Here is a 20,994-nt window from a genome sequence, read left to right as displayed (position 1 = left end):
TGGGGGAGAGAGGGGTGGCCGCTGGTCTCTGAGGAGGAGGTACCAGGATCAGGGCAGATGGGGCTCTCAGCGGTTATTAATGTTCTTCCCCCTTGCGGGAGGGCCGCGCATCCTATGTCGACCAGCTACCCGGGACCAGGGACGGAGAGACTCCCCGCCAGCCCCTTCCAAGGAGCAGTCCGAGCCCTCCGGGACCTCCTTCTCCGTGTCCGGGTTCATGAAGGCTTCAGCTTCCCGAGGTGATGGGATTTGCTGAGTCTTTCCCTCCCAGGTGAAGGCAAGGCCTGAAGGAAAGCTCCAACGGTAGGGAATCTTGCGTTCGCGTAGCCAGTCAGCCATGGGTTTAAGAGCTCTTCGTTTGGCCAGGGTTGATGCTGCTAAATCTTGCAACAGGGCTATCTCTGAGTCCCGGAAGTGGATTTGTCCCATGGCCCTGGCCTCCAGTATTATCCCCTCCTTGAGCTTACAGAAATGGACCCTGACCAAGACGTCAGCCGCCCCATTGGGCCTCTGCCTGGGTCTAGCCCTGTGCACTCTGTCCAGCTCCAGGGGTGAGTTATCTGGGAGGGTGATGATGTGGCGGAGGAGATCGGAAACATATGATGGGAGGTCTTTCTCCGAGATTGCAGATGGAATTCCCCGGATTCTGATATTGTTCCGCCTCGAGCGGTTTTCAGCATCTTCTTGTCTGGCTTCAAGAGCCTCGCACCTGCACTCCAGGGCCCTAATCCTGTCAGCCCCCTCTCCAATCTCAAAGTTCTGATCACATAGCATGGTCTCAATCTCCTCGGTTCTTGATTCAATCTCCCCTACTCTCTTGTCCAGCCGGGCAATTTGACTCTTTACTTCTTCAGTACCCTTCTGGAATTCGCTGGTGAGGGCTGATAGGAGGTCATGAAGGTCTGCTTTCGTGACCGTTTGAGATGCCCCGGCCGCCTGGTCATCGGGGAGGCCATCCCCGTCCCACCTTCATTGTGCTCACCCTTCTTGCTTTTTTCCCCCCCAGCAGGTATGATTAATAGCGTGGAGATGTCCGTTTGCTTGGCGGATTTACTGGATTTGGACATGGCGACTCAGTGCGGCCCGTGCCACTAGGATAGAAGGGGGGACAACCAGCGCCAGACCACTGCGGGCACCCGGTCCCCAACCAGTCCCAGGAAGCAACAGAGCGTCCAGGCAGGGCCGAGGCCCAGACAAAGTGATCAGCCACCGGGAATTTTGCTTCGGGGGGGGGGAGATCAGTAGGCTCCTCAGCGACACCCGGGCCCGTTGAGCGTGATGCAGCAGGTGCCGCCTTACCTTGTGATAGAGGCGTAGAGAGGTCGATCCGCCCCGGGGAAGGGTACAATAAACTGGCGCAGGTTCGGGTCGTTGTTGACCCCGGAGGGGGTGCACCGGGGCCGATTTCCCCCCCCCTTGGTAAAGAGCTAGAGCTATGTGGTTAGAAATAGTCTGGGAGCCGGGAGGCCCGGGGCGAAAGCTGATGGGAGCCCGGGTGCGGGGCCAATTGCAGAGTTGGAAGCGTGGAGGAGCCCTCAGAGGGCCCCGGGACAGGCAGACTTCAGAAAGAGACTCTGCGGCTCCTGCTGAAGGCGGATCTGATGCGGTGAGATTGCGGAGCAGTTCAGGATGGCAGGAGGAGTGCGGAGGCGATTGAGGGGCCCCGAGGCATAAGCGTAGGCAGAGGCAGGCGGTCCGGGAGGAAGTGTCTTTGGTGCACCGCCGTTGGAAGCAGCGTGAAAAGGAGGGTCGCAGCCCAAGAGGACCACCTTACTGCAGGAGCGGCAACTAGCTCCTTTGGGCCTTCAGTCGGCCCGCCGCGGGAGATGGGCGCCCCCCTTGGGTGTCGCGCTTGACGGCGAGGCTGCCGGGGGCCCTGAGGCGATCAGGCCCAGTCCGCTCCGACACGGGTGATTCCAGGCGCCGAGCACATGATGGCAGCTGCGACTTGGCGGGGGGAGGAGGCTCATGGAGAGGGTCCCAGACTGCTTCAGGGGTGATGGGTGATGCAGGGAGGCCCGCCTGGGAGACTGGAGTCGGAGCCCCGGCCCTGTTGGATGTTGTCTGGAGTATTGTGTTTGGGGAGAACAGCAGGCGCCGCTAACGTATGGGCGAGGGGGCCTTCCCCTCGTTGTAGCTTGCCCACCGGCCCCCGCAGCCCACCGGACCTCCAGAAATCACAGGTTGCAGGTTGACGTACCGTTCGGGAAGGAAGGCTCGGATAGCAGGCGGCAGTTTATCTGCAGCGGATGCCGCTGCTGTGGGGGTGAGGAAGCGGAGAGAGAGTGAGACTCCGCGGGGGGCGCTAGCCCGGGCCGCAGAGGGTCGACCCGGAAGCCCCAGCGGATCCCCCACGCTGGGGTACGAGAAACTAGGTCCGCTCCAGGGAGGGGGGGGAGATGAGGGAGACCTCTGCCACGCTACGCTGGGGTGCTGCAGCCAGGGCTGCTTGGTTGAAGTGCACCGCGCTGTGCGGCTTGGAGAGGCTCTGTAGCTTTGGTGGTTCTGCCGTTGGCGCCCTGGGTTTAGGGGCAAGAGAGAAGGCAAAGTGCTGATGGAGGACGGACTCTGTGTCGGGTGCACACCGTCGTTTCGTCCCGCTGATCAGAAGGGATGTCGGTCAGCCTCATAGAGGGGTGGAGTAGCGGGGGTCCATTGCTGCTTGTCATCCCACGGTTAGATTCGTTCAGACCGCCCACCTCGAGACCGATGTCAAGCTGCAGAGGAGTCTGCCATTTTGTCCCCCACACTCGCTCCGTCTTCCCCGCCACTTCAAGACCGCCGAATACACGATGTTAGCGCCCATGGGGAGTTGATGGTTGGCCAAAGCGTGCCGCCACTCTTCATCTTTCGTCTGAGCTGGCTTTAGCTGTTGAAACTCAGTCTTCACCGGTGCATGATAGATGGTAGCGTGGCACCAGCCTGGAGCTCTCACAGAGCCGATCCGACCGCCATGGCTCCAAGCCACGCCCCCACCAGCACCATTCTTAATGGTGCTGGTGCTTCCATAGTGGTCTGCTTTCCGTGGGCGCTGTGCCAGGCAGGGTCAGACTTGCCAGGCATGGTGGCTATGGCAGGCAGACCTGTAATATGCCGGTCCAGAAACAACGGTGCCGGTAAGCTTTCTGGCACCTTTGTTTCCGGACCGGCAAAGTTGTAATGAGCCCTATTTCTATTTGAAGTCATAGGGTTCCCCAACCCCATGACATGGAGGCCTCGAGCCTAGGGTCTACCATGTCATGGAGTGGGGGAGCGGCACCCGGACTTCAAAAAGAAAGTTTTGTTTTGTAGTCACTCTGCCTTAATCAAGAAATGAGTTCTGTTACAGAAATAATTTCTTTATGAATGCATAGTGATTTCAAAAAACGAACCTTTTTTTTGCGGGGAAATAAAGTTTTCATTTCTTTTCTCCAAGTGGGGCCCCCTCCCAGTTGCCACCCGCACCGCGGGGACTACGGTGGCCCCGTTACGCCAGTGGTCCATGGACGAGGAGTTAAACCAGCATAAGACCTTCACTCAGCTGCCTAAATCGCTGTCGGTCCTTTCCAAGGCAAGCCAGTATCCATTTCCTTAGTCCTCCTTCGCTAGGGACTCAAGACAAAAGTCCTTTGGAGGATTTTGTGGCTACCAAGACAGGAAGGCAAGAAATCTGTATCGCTCCCCAAGTAGCCATAGGAGGAAACGGACAAGACCCTCCTCCAAGGGATTCTTTTCTGGCCGTTCTGCGGCTGCCACCACCGATTAAAAAAAACAATGACTTGCAGGATATGACCCACCACATGCTGCTTGGCTGCATGCTGTCGTTACATTTGAGTAGCTGGTTGGCCATTTATCAGGACCCCTGTAGTCTTCCTCCTCTGCTTCATCGCCTCTGCTAAGCACTCAAACCTATCCTCTATCCTAATTCTCCATGACTTGTCTGCTGCATTTGAGACTGTCGATTACTCTCCTCTCCTTAATACTCTTTCTTCTTGGGATTCACAATCACGCCCTTGCCTGGATTAAATCTTACCTTACACCTCACCAATTCCGTCTCCTGGTACAACAACACCTCTCAACTCATTCCTCTAACTGTTGGTGTTCCAAAAGGCTCTGTCTTGGGCCCACTCCTTTTTATACTCTACACTTCTGCCCTTGGGGCACTAATCTCCTCCTTTTGGTTCTCGTACCAACTCTTCACAGACAACACCCAAATCTTTTATTTTCCTGAACTGTCTCTCTGCCATTAAATATCGGATGGCTTTGCACTCTCTGATGTTAAACTCTACCAAAACAGAAGTACTCTTCTTCCTTGCCAAAAGCTCTCTCTCATCTCTTCCTACTCCTCTTCAGCTAGAAACATCAGCGTTCTCTATAACCCTTCTCACACCTTCACTACTTTCATCGCCAAAAGTGGAACAGTAGCTCACCTCAACCTTCTTAAATATTGGGAGAATCAGGCACCTCCTCCCTTTCAAAACTGCCAACCATCTCTTGACCACTCTTGTCTTCTCTAAACTGGACTGCTGTGCCAGTATCCTCTTTGGTCTCCCCAACTATGCTTTCTGTCCTCTTGACTAGATCATTACGTTTGCTACCAGGACTCTCTTTGAACTCTCTCACTTCACACCTACTTCCTTGTACCGTCAACAGGCTGGATGGCTGATGATGCAAAACAGGGCCAGATTTAAATTTCTTCTCCTGGTTCATAAATCTATCCACGGTAAGGCACCACTGTATCTATACTCCTCTATACAACTCTATAAGACTTCTCGTGATCTCCGCTTTGCCTCCTCAACTACCCTTGTGACTCCTTGCCCCCCCCGTACTTCCTCTTGCTTGCACTCTTTCTCTCTTCTTGCTCCACTTGCATGAAATTCTCTTCCCATGGACATCCGAGAAACAGTCCACACTGATTTGTTCAAAACCAAATTAAAAGCCTAACTCCTTGTCTCCGAGTTACCCACTTAACATCTGCCTGCTAGCTAACATTTTTCCCTCGCCTTTAATCTGCCTCTGTCTCTCACTTCCTCTGCCTTCACTCTAGCACTTCACCCATCATGGCCATGTCCTGAGCACAGCTGCACTTAAAAATGCACCCACCTGCACTTAAAAATGTTGGTTGTCCTTAATATATGCATGTCCACTTGTGTATTGTCCCCGGTGACTGTTCCATTTACTCCCCTCCACAACCTGGTCAGAATAGCCCTCAAACTCGCACCATTGTAAGAAGCTTGCTGCTTCCCGTCAAATCTAATTTCTTATCTATTGGGCGTTCTTTTGTGATCAAAAGAGAATTGTTCCTCCTGTCTATTAATAAAATAAATCAATCAACATGCACTCTCAAGTTGCACACCACACCTGTATCCTCGAAGTCCTTACTTGCCTAATCTGTCCCCCCTGCATCTACACTTATGATTCAAATGGGTTCAGCTCTCCTATTGCAGGAGATCTGCGTGACGTGCAGGCCATAGAACCTCTTCTACCCACCCCCTCCAGCAATAGAGGTCTAGGGTTCAATTCTAGAATCTTGTTGATCCCCCAAGAAGAACCAAGCTGGCCTGGGTGCGATCATGGACCCCTCCAGCTTCAACCTCCATCTCCCCAACTGGAGGTTTAAGATGATAACACCAGTTCAGATTCTTGGCTCAGTTCAGATGAAAGATTGGTGTAGTACAGTGGACCTAAAGGACACCTACCTGCACGTACCGTTATGGGAACCACACCAGACATTCCTCTGGTTTTCGGTTGGCAAGCACCAATACCAATATCTGGCTTTGCCATTAGGATTCAATGCGGCCCGAGAGTATGCATCAAGCTGATGAGCGATGTGACCAGCTTTCTTTGGGTCAGAGGGATCCATGTATACACCTACACGTGCAGACCGTGCCCCCTGCTTTGGACTACCTGTCTTCACCTCACAACTGGAGGACTTTGGAAAGGACTGCTCTCCAACAGGGTCAAAATGAATTATTCTGGGAAGTGATGACATCCAGAGATGAATCAAATAAGGAGTGGCATACCCCCTCTTTTCTAGGCAGAAGAAAGACCCCAATTTCTCTCCTTGAGACAATTGGTCTTTGCCTTCTGACATCATACCCAAAGTGCTTTGTGCTAAAGGAAGTGGAGGGGTCAGGAAGGAAAGCGAGACAGAGAAACAAGATGGTGGAACCTTTCCCCCACTTGTGCTGAACTTCCTATGCCTATACTAACCCTGCCTCCTTCTTGGAACCATAGCATCACAGGCCCTTTTGTATGCAATACACTTGTGTGAGGCTAGTCCGTTTGGGGGTGGTTGTGCCATTTGATTCTTCTTTCCCAGGACAACCTCTGTGGAGGGCTTCCTGGGTTGGACTAACATGTTAACTGACCCCACAAAGGATCAGAGAGGCATACCCAGTCTCTGGTCCGGCAGGACTGGCAGGGACCAGCTGTATGACCAGAATATACATAGCCCTTCCACAGCTGAGATAGTCTCATAGTGCTGACACATCTATGATATAAATCAGATATGGCCCCTGAATCTGCTCTATGCCACTGGAGAGCAGGAGCTGTGTGTCAGACTTATTCAGCAAGGTACAGGTGTATGTTATGCTTTTGGCATGGAGCATGTGAAAGGAGGGCTGGTTAGCAGGCAACACTTTGAGATCGAACTACCTGCATCCTTTTATTAATTAATGAAAATCAAAGCAGCAAGGGCTTCCACACCCTTGCCAATTCCTCTCACTGGATAAAGATAGAACCATTTAAGACACTGAATAGTCGATTCTATTTCTGTCATGCCCATGGGCCATTTCTGTATGTCTTGAATTTTTTTTAACCAGGGCATAACAGCTATGAGACCATTCAAATACTATCTTAAATACAAACTTAAAAGTAAACCCAGAAACATTGTGTTTCTCCATCCCCTGGATCCTTGTAATTTCTATCATTCCCAGCATCTAAGCTGGTATACAGACCAGAAGCCCCATGGGCATTTGAGCTGGATCTTCTTGCACAGAGTCTGAAGTCACGTTACAATAATGCAATGAGTGCAACATCTTGTTGAACCTATATGCCTTCGATTAAAAAAAAAAAGTTGTTTAAAAAAAATTATAATGCAATGTAGATTGATCCATTTGTTTGGATATATGTACTGAAAGCCAAATAACTGCTAACACACCATTCTGTGACAGCAAGTTACTCACGGTTTATTAACACAAAGTGACTACTGTGTTATTTTTATTAGGGTATTTATTGAGTGCAGCTCTAACTTTGGGATGCAACAGCTCGTTTTACAAGTCATGGGGGTAAGGGGTACACAGTGTGCGAAGCAGAGATACACGGTTGAGGGAGCTAAGAAGACAGGGGGAAGGGCGTACGGGCAATTTGGCAGCAGGAAATCAACAAGCAACTAGGGGAAAAATGTGTGTGGACCAAGTTGTTGGGGAAGAGCCATTCATTGAAGTGGAGGGTCTTGGGCTCATTCCTGAAATATAGAAGCGAAGAGGCAAGTCTTGTATTGACTGGGATGAGGTTCCAGATTCTGGGGGCATAGACCAAGAAGGCCTGTCTTCTGTTCCTTTCCTGCACCAGTGGAGTTCAAGTCCGCACATGTCCTTCTGTCGGTTTGTAGGTTTCCGGAGATGCAGAGCTTGTCGACGAGGGAGCTTGGGGACTGTGCTAAGGCAGAAGAAGTAAATGAAGATCATAGCCACTTAAAGCCCCTTCCCCTTATCTGTACTCCTACATCAAAGTTAGAATGTGATGTCATAAAGGGTGGCCAGCTGTACTGTGAATGACACCTACATGAACCAATGAGAAACGATGGTACTCCCTTCATGAGAAGTACTTTACTCTAATACTGGTCTCTCTCTGTTTTGTTTTGTTCGGTTGGTGTTTTTGGGACTTTTGAAAAGAAGCAACAAGAAGGTTGGAGCCCCGAAGAGGAGGCCGTGTGTGAATGGGCATATTGACTTTGCCCACAAAGGAAAACGTTTTTATAAAAGCACCCGTTGTGCAGTGGGTTAAAAGTTAAACCCTGTTAGTTTTGATAGCGGAGCTGTGACCGAGAGAGAGATTTGCAGGAAAAGACTTTTGTTCCAGACCTAGAGGTCAGGAGGCCCCGGCTGCGAATAAGGAGACCTCCAACGGGTCCGCGGCTCCACTCCTACCCCCACCCTTGCGTAGGAGGAGCTGCGGCATAAGCCTTCCTTATGCGAGCCAGTGTAAGGAGAGAGGGCCCGTACGAGGAGGCTGTCATCGGGTCCGCGACTCCACTCCTAGCCCCCACCCTTGTGGAGGAGGAGCCGCGGCGTAAGCCTGCTTCGTACACAACGGTACGAGGAAAAGGGGCCCGCACGGGATAACCAATCCCCAACAAGCCAGCTATAGAAGTCATCAGCTGTTTCAAAAAGGATTGGAGGAGGAGGGGAACGTATAAAGAGTCCGCAAGACGGCTGTGCACTACCGAAGAGAGTCGGGGCGGAGTCTAGGCCCCGAAAGTAAAGAAAATATGCTAAAGGGACTAGGAAAGAAGGTAATCGCCGTGAATTAAGAGGAGGAGGTGTCACAGAAGGGTGAGCCACGATATCCTGTGCTAGCAGACAGGGTGTACAAGTACTTTTTGGGAACTTTGATTTGTTTGCTCATTGAACGCCACCTACCCACAAAATAAGTCTGCATAGAACGGAAAAACTGAAAGTGCTAGAGAGACAGCTTTCCACTGGGGCTTAGCCCCGTGTGTGAATAGGACTAAGGACAAACATGCAGCCACCCTCACCAAGGAACTCAATGACTTGGGCTTCACCCAAAAAGTTGTAAGCCCTACTCACACCAAAGGCCGCATTCTTTACTGGATTGCAGACCATAATTGCCTCTCCACTATCACCTCCAACTTCTCACTGCCCTGGACTAACCACAACTGCATCGAGTTCTTCATTCCTACAACCAAACACCACAAAACTCTGACCCCTGCTAGCACTGCACAAGTCAGAAGCTCTAAAAAACTCAAAGAGGAGAACCTGCGCCCATACCTCAATACCCCGAGTTAGCTCCCCCATTCGCTAATGACCCAAATATCCTAGCAGACATCTACAAAGACGTCATCACCAAAGCTATCAATGAAATAGCACCACTCAAATGGAAAAAAGAGAAGAAATCCCTACACACCAACTCATGGTTTACTGAGGAACTGCACTCCATGCGATCCCACAAAAGAGCAGCACTAAAAAACTGGCAATCTGACCCCTGCACCAGTACCAAAAACAAATTCAGTTTAATCTCCCACCAATACAAGACAGCTATCAACGATGCCTAAGCCAACGCTTTCAACACTCGAATCTCCAATGCCAAATCACACTCCAAAGAGATCTTTGCCATTTTTAATGAGCTCATCCCCCCCACCCCCCCAATACACCGGATGAAATTATCAAAGATGAAGCTTGGTGTACCAGCATTCAAGCTGCCACGCTACACAAAATTGACCTTCTCCAAAAGAAAATCAAAGACCACTGCAAAACCCTTCCTCATCAGACAGGAACTAAACCTACCAACACCCCACCCACCTCGTCCAAGCCCACCATACCTGACTTCTCTTTCAGAAACGTCACTGAATCAGAAGTTATCAACCTACTAAAAAATCTCAAACCCTCCCCCTGTAAAGGCGATATTTGCCCACCAAAACTAGTCAAAGACTGCGCAGACTGCTTTGCGCCGCTCTTCACAGCTTTCATCAATGCGTCCTTTAAAACGGGCATCATCCCAGCTAACCTCAAAGAGGCCTGGGTCCGGCCTCTCCTAAAAAAACCTACTCTCGACCCCTTACAACCAAACAACTACAGACCTATAACCACAGTGCCATTCCTGCTGAAATTACTGGACAAAGCTGCACACTGCCAAATCCAACACTTTCTGGAAACATACTCCATCCTCGGGACTAGGCAATCAGGCTTCCGGAAAGGACATGGCACTGAAACAGCTCTGGTAGATCTCAAGAATCAGATCACTCAAATCATGGACAAAGGCAAGCCCGCTCTTTTGCTCCTTTTAGATCTCTCAGCAGCTTTTGATCTGGTTGAACACAAGACTCTCACCTCACACACTCAGCCAACTTCTCTAAAGAAGCAGCCCTCTGGATCACCTCCTTCCTAGAGGGAAGAGCCATGAAAGTCTTCTCGGACATCGCCAACGCCACTCCCACGACAATCCACTGCGGGGTCCCTCAAGGATCATGCACTGCACCCACACTCTATAACCTGTTCACCAAGCCCCTCTTTGACAAGCTTGACTCATACGGTATCACATACACGAACTACGCGGACGAGACACAAGTACTTCTACCCCTTTCAGGATCATACAACGAAGACGCCAAGGCACTCCACACAATCTACTCCGGCATCAAGGCATGGATGGCAGTTAATGGCCTCTGCCTCAATGGAGACAAGATGAAAATCATGATATTAGGTCAACAGAACATCCTAGACAAACTTGACAAACTGTACGCTAACTTCTCCATTGACAACTCCATCATCCCCGTATCCACAGCTGTAAAGACCCTGGGAGTATACCTTGACTCGTCACTATCGATGACCAGACAAGTCAGCGCAATCACTTCCGCATCTGCACACACCACCAAACTCATAAACGCCATCGAGCCCTACCTCTCTAAACCCAATTGCCTCTCTATAGCGAGGGCAACCATTGGAGCCAAACTGGACTATTGCAACGCACTCCTAGCAGGCACATCAGCCAAAAACCTAAACAGACTTCAAGTCACTCAGAACAATGCTCTCCGGGCCGCTCTTATGCTCTCTTCTTGGGATACTATCACCCAGGCCAGGGTCTCAGCCCAATGGCTCCCGGTCAAAGAGCGGATCACTCTCAAAATCCTCACCCTCACTCACAAATGCCTGTCTCTCTCTGCCCCGTCCTATCTATCAGAAACCATCTTCAAACCATCCTCCTCCCGTCCCACCAGATCGCATTACTCCAATCTAATCTGCATCCCACGCATCAAAAAAGCCAAAGCCGGAGGCCTAAGCTTCCCCTACATTGCAGCCAAGACCTGGAACGCTCTTCCTGCTGACATCAGAGCGGAAAACTCACTCCCTATTTTTCGCAGGAAACTGAAAACCTCCTTCCTAGTATAATAAATAAGAAACTCTCAGGAATCCATGTAAATATACTGCATTGCTAATGTATTCATGTCCACTGTAAATACTGTACTTGTATGTATTACTGTATCCTATGTAACTAAGATATTGTCTGTAACAAGCGCCACGATGCCCCCGGGCTGATGTGCGCTCTACAAATCTGAATAAATAATAATAATAGAACCAGATAAAAACAAGACAGAAAGTGCAATAGAGAAATTAGCCCAACTTCTCAAACTAGAAGAGTTGTTTGGGAAATAAGTGTTAAAGGAAAAGACTCAGCAAGAAGAGATAACCAGAGAAACCGTGTCCTTTCCCTCATGCTCAAGGAAACTAGTTATTTTCGTTTAAGAAGTTAGTTGGTATCAATAAAGTTCCGGTTGTAAAACAGATCAGACTCTGAGTGGTCTATTCCCAACCACACCCATAACAGGGACTTGAGGGCGACAGCCTTGCAAACGACAGCCTTGCAAATGATGCAGCAGGATTAGACGGTGATTCGTGTTTGCAGTGGGCGCCAGTGCAGTTTATTGTAGGTCAAGGTGTTGAGGTCGAATTTGCAGAGTCCTTAGATGAATTGTCCTGCAGTATTTAGGACAGATATCAAGGGTGCTAGGGTGGTTGCCAGAAGTCCTTTTCTGATGGGCATTCCCACTATCTATGTAGGAGAGGACAAAAGCTTGTGCAGCAGATATGAAGTTGTTTGCTGGGATAAAGGGCTTTATTTTCCACAGGCAAGGTTGGTAGCAAGCCGTTTGCGTCTTCCTTGCTGCGCAGTTTCGCTCATGGCGTTGGAGTAATATAAAACCTTTTAGACGTTGTAGGAGTTGTTAACACGTAAACTCAGTCTGAAAATCATAAATGATAGCTTGCAAAGCACAGATTAATAATCTGTATTTGTGAGAGTAAATGCTGTTAACTGTTAGCAAGCTTGATGTGTGCACATTACTGATTGCATCCCTCCTCTTTCCTTCTATCTTTTTTATACTGTTTTTATATATTCTTTCCTTTGAGGATATCTATTACATGTCAATCAAAAATTAGTTAATGACTAACTAGCCGGCGGATTCATTATAGTTCAGAGAATGCATAAACCTTGGAAAACAGTCTGTGGCATGAAACGTGTGTCTGCTAGTATTGTAATATGAATACGAAAGTGTCGATATAAATGCTGCGAAAGATAGCTGGGCCTAATAAAGTGGATTCGCCAGTTAACAATGGCGAATAGTTGACCACCGAAATGGGTATTGATACATTAAATATGAAAATCGGGCGTATATGGGCAATTTAAAGGGTGCACCTCCATGATTTATTTCTCAGAAACGAACAACGGCGAATTGTCCACTCCTTTTTGAAGGCCTCATCACTGCTCTGCACTTTCTTTATTAATAATTCGGCCGTACGCATAGCTTTATCACTCTCTCCCCATCCCGTTTTTGGTTTATAAATGTAAAAGCACACAGGAGGTGTACATGCAGAGTGACAGATCTGTCCCTGCGTGGTTCTGTAGCATCAAGATTTTCTTTTTCATGGTGCGATCTGGTTCTCGTCACCACCACCAAGCTGAAGTGTTCTGCTAGATGGTTGTAATAATGAATCCCCACACAGACTTGTCTAGATGTACTGGTTTTTCTGGAGGATTTTGGAGTAAACAGTTTCTGGGAAAGACTCAAGGCTGAAATTAAATGTTCACACCCAGTGGAATATAAGCTACTCCAATTGAAGTGGTAATTGCTGTTTGAAATGCACTATTATTTTCTTGTATCTGTAGCCCCTATCGGTAATCCTTTCAATCCATAGGTGTCACTGTCCATAAGAGCATGATGTGGGTGTTGGCAAAACGAACCCTGATTAACACTTTATGGAAAATGCATTAATTTCTCTGAAATATATTACTGTATTCACTCTGGACCCAGTTAGTCATTACAGCAGTTTGTGTTGCCTGAAGTGTATCTTTCCCCAATAATTAATAGGTGCACAGCCAATTGGTTCTCTGTATGCTGTTCCCTCGACATGTTTTGGCCGTCTAAAGAGGATTTCTGTTGAAAGACTTGCATCAAAACAATTTCTGCATCTAATTTCTGAAGACGCAACAATTTGCAGCCTTTTACTCTGTAACCGGAATGGGACAACACTGGATGAACTCAAGGTAGGGCAAATGATTTAAGCATAATAAAACCAGTTTGTTTCTAAGTACAGTTGCAACATTATAGTTCCATTATCAATAAGGAAGCAAGTAGGACTACGAGTGTTAGACACTTGCTTTACTTTGTCAGAGTAATGGATGTAGACCAGCTTTGCGTATTATTTATCGACCAATGCTAACCTTGCTTAAATAACAAGATCACGATGTTAAAGGAATAAGGGAATGTGATGATTTTTCCATTTACTGTTGTTACTCGTATGTCCAATACCTTCCAATCCCGCTGTACCAGAAAGGTTTTTGCACGTCAAACACAGAAATGGAAAATGGAGCACCTATGTGCATGCTATACCACATGTGCTTGCCCATGCTTCCTTCATGCAGTCCTTTTTTTCTTTTTCAGCTTCTCCCAACTGGACACTATTTGTATAGATCTCATTATATCTATAGCAGGATCTTCATTAATATCTAAATACTGAAGAGAATATCCCAATTTTTTTTGCAGGATCTCTGAACTATTCAAGAGTGGCAAATCTGTAATTTTTAACCAACTATAATTTCGAAAGCCTAACTGGCCTCATTGTACCTTTTCACATAAAATAACCTCATTCAGCTCTTTGAACATCCTTCCTTTCCCACGACATTGACACAAAAAAAGAGAAAACGGCGTGACAGGCTGTAGTATTGCACTACAAGTAGGGCTCTGCCACTTACACATATTCAGTCTACTCCAGCATGTTCACCAGTGATGTCAGAATCTCTGGGAACTTACCCAAGCTTTTCAGCTTTATTTATCTTCAAAAGCCACAATGGGTCCAATTTCTTTTTTTTTCTTTTCCTTTTACCTTTACTCAAGATCCTTTATCAGTAAATACAGTTTAAAAGCAAACGTTTTTGGAGTTGTTTTTTCTCATACTTATAAGGCCCACCGGCCTTATAAGTGATTGCGCACAGACTGAGAGGAGCTGTTGCGAATCGAGAGACTTCTGAACCCACCGCAATCACTTATAAGGCCGGTGGGCGAGACAGAAACAAAACGGCATTAAACTGAAAGACCGTGTCCGAATCAAGTCTGAAGGCTTCTGAGACCTAGCGTCAATGTTAACAATAAACCACCAAAGAAACACAAGGTCCGGAGAAGAAATCATTTTATGAAAGAAAATATTAACAAATGCCTGATGGCTGACGAAATCGCGCATTGACTGCGAAAGCAGAATAGAAATAATTTCGCTGCACAATGGAATTTATGAAAAGGAAGTGATCTTCCACTTCTCCCGCTATAGAAACCAACCTTCAGTCCAACCACAAGAGCATATAAAGCACCGAAAAAAAGTGTGAAACACCTGGGGATTTGTTTTTTGAACTTTTTGTCAACTGGAAAAACAATATACTGTCCTGAAGAGGGCCATAACTAAAACAGCAGAACACCAGGGATGGTGTTGATGTAATCTGTGTGCCGAAACATATGTAGACATCCCACAGACACTACAACTAATGTGTCTTTTCTCTGCAGCATCAGAACTTTTATGCTGTACACGTAGAGTATGTTTCCCCCCCAAAAATTGCAAAAATAACCAAAATTGTTTGAAATAGTTTGCCAAGGTGATCTGTTACAAATGTCACTATACTAACTCTAGACACCAGTAGTAGAAAATGTGTTTTTGCTGGACTTTTTAACATTTGTGTTTTTCAATTTGTTCTAAGTTTTTGAGGTGTCTTGCAGAAAGCACCCATCACATATATTTCTTTGTGTTACTAAATTTCTGTGATTAAAAAATGTGTTTTTACTTTGCCCACTCTATGGAAAATAATGTTTGTTCTATGTGATTCCTAGATAGATAAACTAGATAATCTATCACGATATTCTCTCCCTTTGTCCCTGACCCAAGTGCAAGGTGGACTAAAAGTGGCGTAATTGAGCTCTTTTGCGTGTTTTTCTGATTCCTTAAAGAGGACAGTTTTGTTCTATTTCCTGAACTGTAGAAAATTCCCTTACTGGGAAGGTTGATCGAAAAAACTGTTGCTCTACACCTACATGACCAAATAGCTCAAAAGGGTCCACTACAGGGTTGCAAGTCTCGGTTTAGACCTCGGTTTAGGCGGCAACCATACAGGCCTCCAACGATGCCCAACATATCATGGAGAAATGGAACTCCAAGTACTGCTTCATTTCTCAACAGCATTTGACAAGGTTCATGATACAGCACTTCTTACAATTCTCACTACATAGATGTACTTCAGAGTCTGTATTGGCCTGGTTCACCTCATTCCCGCTGACCAGGCAACATGTAGTCCAGATAGGAAACCAAAGTTCAACGCGCTGTCCAGTCATCTTTGGACCCGCTCAAGGATCCATCCTATTGCTAGTCTTTTTAAATCTCTTCATGTAGCTTCTTGCACCTCAATGAAATTACAGCAACATCTCCTTGCACCAATATGAACACGACACTCAGCTGTATTTGACACTCCACTGTATCAAATTCCTTACAAGGCTGAAATGCTACCTTGGACTCAGTCAGTCCCGAATTACAAACCTTAAACTCCCCGCAAAACAGAGTTTATGCTCCCTGGAGATTTAACCAGTCATTCATCCAATCAATTGCTTACCAATTTGATCCTTGAAGGGCTCATGCGGAAGTAGGGCCTCAAGCACGAAGTCATTAGTCTCCCTATCGACTGCAAATTCTCTTTAAACAGGTTGCCAAAAGGCTTGGTACCAGCTAACACTACTGCATACAATGAAACCTTTTTGTCATTTTTGATTTCTGGTCAGCTGTACGCTGCCCGATTCTGTTTTACCTTCAAAAGAGGAACCTCGCGTGTTTCTGGTGTCCCCAACTCAACACACGCAATGCTAAAAGCAGTACATCATGCCACAGCCAGATATATCACCAGCATAAAAAATACAAGCACATCTTCCCCCACTCTGCGAGAGATTCACTGCTTATCAATACTAGCTAGAATAATCTTCACATACACAGGTGTGCCAACTCGAAACCCATTTTACCTAATAGTAAAATGTGCATTTTCAGTCGGCATTCGCAACACCAGAAGCCACTACTTTGCGGGTCTGGATATAAAATCATGAAAGGAAAAACAAAGAGACAGTTCTTCTGTTATTTAGTGACATTTTTAACACAACAGTAAAAACCGGCTACCCCACCTAGGGGAATATAGCATTCCTACCTTGTAGGGTACACAGTTAAGTATCAAAATAAAGGAAAGCTACACAGTTAATGTATATCAAGGGAGCTCAATGCTATTATTTCATCATAGAATTATAAAACCACATATTCAATATCATAAAATGAATTTTATTAAACATATATGCACTCAATCATAGAGAACGGATCATAAATATACAGGTAAAAACATACAATGGAAAAATTTTTCATCTCTAAACTTCGTACCCATATTAAAACCAGAAAAAAGTGTCCCTTTGCACTGTCATGTTCTCGGGTATTTCGAACGAAATACATGCAATGGTCAAATTCTTGCTCCTTCACTATCTCAACTTGTCTAGGTTTCTGTCCTTCAAGCTCTATTGCGCTGGACATTCATCAGGGGCTGATGAACTTAGTACATGTAGCACAAATGGATTTGCAGGACGTGCTGGATAAGGAAATTCTAAATTTAACTCAGTTCAAGAACAGGTTTTCCGATCAGGTTTAAGGTGAAACTGTTAAGGCTAACCCTGGCTAAAGAGATGGAGAACCAAACAAGAACTAAAGGTGTGTCTTCCTGAAGTTAATCAGACGAATCGCAGTGCACTCAAAAAAGGGGAAAGAGAATCCCTCAATGAAATATTCAGGACAAAATTAGAGAACAATTCATAAAGTAAGAAAAGTGTCAAATACCCAATTTAATCAAAAGATATTAAAATTCACAATTCCATCAAGTGTGATAACTCATGTAAATCTAAATCTTTGTTCACATTTCACATGATGCAACACAATATCATCAAAGTTCACATACTTCATCAGTACAAGGTAAGTTGTATTCACATAATTTGTCAAACAAGCATAGACAGTTGTCTGTCAATGAATCCCGTCTAATATAACAATATCTTTCCAAACTGGTCCTGAACCATGTGTGGTAAATGGTGCGGTTAAAAGATGTAATGGCTCTTCGCGTTTTGATTATTTAACTCTTTTTTCAGGTGCTATGAACTCAAAGTGAAAGAACACAGTTCTCAAATTTAATTATGTGTTTAAAAGAAACCTTAACAACCATAGGTGTCGTGTACTAGTGCATTTCAGCTAAATTGCTGTGAAGGGGAACCACTAACCTTAACTATCTGTAGGTAGTTGTATGCCATTTCTTTTTAGCTAATGTCGCTGGCTGTAAGATAACTCAATCCAGGATGTGTGATCTGGATAGGAGTCTGGTATACCTGCCAAAGGACAGAAACTTAATGTGTAGAAATGTCATTCCACTTGTCCCTATTGATGGGGTCGGTGGTACATACTATGTATTAAGATAGCAGCTAGACTAAATGCACTTACTTGTGTATTGATGGAGTATCATACACTGGTGTAGTTAGAATGCCTTGACCCGTTTTCTGCAAAGTGACTGAAAGAATTCACTATTTCTGTACAGTTAAAGTATCTAAAATGTCATGCCAAATTTCCCCTAAAGTATGGTCGGTTCACGAACCTGGTTCGTGTTAATTCCAAATGCTGAAAAGCAGAGGAGCGGGACCGAAGAGGCAGCAAACAAGCAGCCTCCCATCCAGCGATTGCCTTGTATTACGTTTGTCACAGGACTCTAGCACGCGCCCTCACGCAGGCCCTAGCGGTCACATGATCATGTGGTGTTGCTTTAGGAAAACCTTGCAGTCACATGATCAGGTGTTGTTGTTAAGGTAAACATAGAATTCATCAACCAATAAGTTTCAACTTTTCATCAACCAACGTGGAGGCATCATTGAAGGCTAAACAATTTGCTACTCATGTTGATTACTCGCCAGAAAGCATTGAATAATGTTATTCCAATTTGGTTTATACAACGCAGGAATAAATACTGAACACCAGACCAACCCATGATCAAAAATGATGCATGTTTCGCAGATTACTTCACAAAATAAAACCTCTTTTTGCGTACATTGGGAGGTGATTTAGACTAACCACTAGACAATTTAGCAAGTACATCAGAATTCAGATAATGCAAATTCTGATGCTTGTTAATCTGCTTAGAATCACATGCTGTGCATATAGTCCGACATCCAGTGGTAACCGCGGAGTATTGCATCTTGTCTTTCAGGGACCGAAAGGGGACGTCACCATAGGCGTGTCTGTAACACTATCCCTATCGTGATGTGTAGTGTACCCAAAATCCCTCGCGCGCTGAGATCCCTCAGATTGTTTTTTTCCGCCCAGATAACTGGTCGCCCTATAGCAGAGCTCTTACATAAGAGACATTGTTTATCTTATACCGACTTGTCGGTTATTCCCCCGTTAAGTCACTTCGGTCACAAGAACATCTTCGACGCAAACTGCGGGGGATTCGTCTACGGCGGTGGATTTCGGCACCTAAGATCTGGCGGCCAGATTTTCCATGTGGTCGGACCTTCTGGCCAACCTTTACAGTAGGGAGAGTGGGGTCGGGGTGGTCATATTTTCGGTATGTCTTTCCTCTTTCCCCCTCTTTACCCTTTTGGTCTAGTCATCTTCCCCTTTTGCTACGGAAAGGACTCCTTTTAAGTTCTGCCCTAAGTGTAGGGTCAGATATCCTTGGAAGGACGAACACAGGACGTGTAACGCCTGTCTCTCCTTAGATCACGACGAAAGGCGGTGTGCGGCCTGCAAACTCCTCCGGCCTAAGACCCTTAAGGAGCGCCGTGTAAAGCGGTGGGCCGCGTACGGTATGTTGCCGGTGGAACCCCCTTCCCCCACCGCCACACCCGCTGAGAGTGACGGGGGGCACTTAGGATGACCAAACATCCGTTGCGGATGTAATAGACCTTGAAGCGGACACTTCTAGGTCCGCCATGCCTGTCCCCGACCCTTTAAGGCCTGACTCTGGTCACGCTTCAGGGACAACACCCGGCGACAGGGGCATACAAACGCAACTCACTAATCACACAACCCCTACGCCTATTTCGGCGTCCTCGTCGAAAAAGGCGAAAGCGCCAGCAGGGCCGTCGAAAATGTCGGCGGTTTCCTTAGATCGTGCAGATCAAAAGCCTTCCCTGCAGCAGCGTCTTGCGACTGGGCAATCAAAAACAAGTAAGGGCGCTACTCCAAAAGCTTTACACGTCGAAGCACAGAAATCCGACGCTACAACGGTCCCGAAGGCTGCGGTAGGCCCAAAAATCACGACTAAGCCTCTAGTCGAAAAACCGACCGCTAGGCCCCCTAACGCCGCTGAAGGCAATACACCTACCGATAGACCATCGGAACCTTTATCTCACGCAGATTCGGCAGTTATCAAGGGCAGCATCGAGAGAATTACTGTGGCGGTGGGACTTATCCCGGTTCTGCCAAAAATCGCGGGGCAAGCCGCGGACAAATCTTTTTATTTTTTAAATTCAGCTTTATTGGTTTTACAAGAACAAAAGAGAAAAAACAAAACCAAGAAGCAAACGGAAAACAAAAGAATATACATCTCCAGTAGCACATGTCAGTCCAATTAAGACGGAACATAATATGCCATTGAGAATCACATAATTTGGTAATAGTTCCATGTTTCTGGGTGTATCACCTCCACTGCTCGCTTCAACCCACTCCCACCCCCCACCCCTACTTGGGTTAGTATACATTTTATGCATGACCGTTTAATGTGAGTACTAGAAAGGCACAGTAAACAAAGTTGCAACACTATTGCCACTGAACATGAGTTTTTCTCCCCTTGCGGTGCTCTTTAGGTTTTTGCATCGTCAGGTCAAGACTTTGAGGGTTCCTCCGACTGGGAATCAGAGGTAGGTCTAATATATTTATTCTTGAAGTCCATCCATAAGGCTTCGCATTTGGCCGCTTTATTGTGTAAGGAGGCAGTGATTGTTTCCATCAAGTAGATAGTAGATGTTAGAGGCCAGGTTGATCCATTCGCTCTTCCGTGGGACTGATGGAGATTTCCATTTGATCGCTATCAGGGCTCTCGCTGCCAACAATAATTGGGGGGGCCAGGCCTTTCACCCGGAACCAATCTTCCGCGTCCTTTTCGAGGCCAAACAGTATAAGATAGGGGTCAAGCTCCCTTTGGATCTCGTCTACCTCCTTGATCCATCCCAGGACCTCGGTCCAGAACACTTTGATATGTGGGCAGCTCCACCACATATGCCAATAGTTAGCAGTTTCACCACAATTCCTCCAGCATCTCGGGCTCGTGTACTGGGACATTTTAGAAAGTCTAAGAGGGTCGTATTGCCACCTGTGCAGAAGCTTTATTGCATGGAGTTTGTATTGTTAGATATGGAGGATTTAGGTGCAGCTCTACACATTAAGTCCCAGTGGTCGGGGAGTATCTCTTTGCCAAGGTCTTTTTCCCATCTGGCCCTGAGGGGATCTGTGGTTCCATCTCTTGCCGCTAATAGCGCCTGATACATCACAGATATGAGGCTTTTTATTTCTGATCTGGAGTCTTAAGTGTTTCTCAAAGGGGGTAAGGTCTCTTTTAAGCTTTTCTCTCCATTCAGGTTTCGTTAGTACCCCTTTTAATTGGATAAATTGGAATGTTGATAGATTGCCTATCCCCAATGCCGCCGTCAGGTCTGGTAATGTAATGAACGAGTCCTTTCTT

The 20,994-nt window shown here is 46.6% G+C and overlaps 1 protein-coding gene across 1 annotated transcript in view; it reads left to right on the top strand.

Moving 5' to 3' along the window:
* Window positions 1–20,994, top strand: part of MKKS (MKKS centrosomal shuttling protein) — a 143,892-nt gene that overhangs the window by 47,151 nt on the left and 75,747 nt on the right. Inside the window, exon 2 of the mRNA XM_069608322.1 lies at window positions 13,085–13,260. Within this exon, the coding sequence (XP_069464423.1) occupies window positions 13,085–13,260 (176 nt within the window). The remainder of the gene's footprint in view (window positions 1–13,084; window positions 13,261–20,994) is intronic.

The sequence above is a fragment of the Ambystoma mexicanum genome, chromosome 4q (genome assembly GCF_040938575.1).
Source record: "Ambystoma mexicanum isolate Mex_15411 chromosome 4q, UKY_AmexF1_1, whole genome shotgun sequence".
NCBI lineage: Eukaryota > Metazoa > Chordata > Amphibia > Caudata > Ambystomatidae > Ambystoma > Ambystoma mexicanum.
Note: the sequence above shows the minus strand (reverse complement) of the source record. Positions and strands in the feature narration are given on the sequence as shown.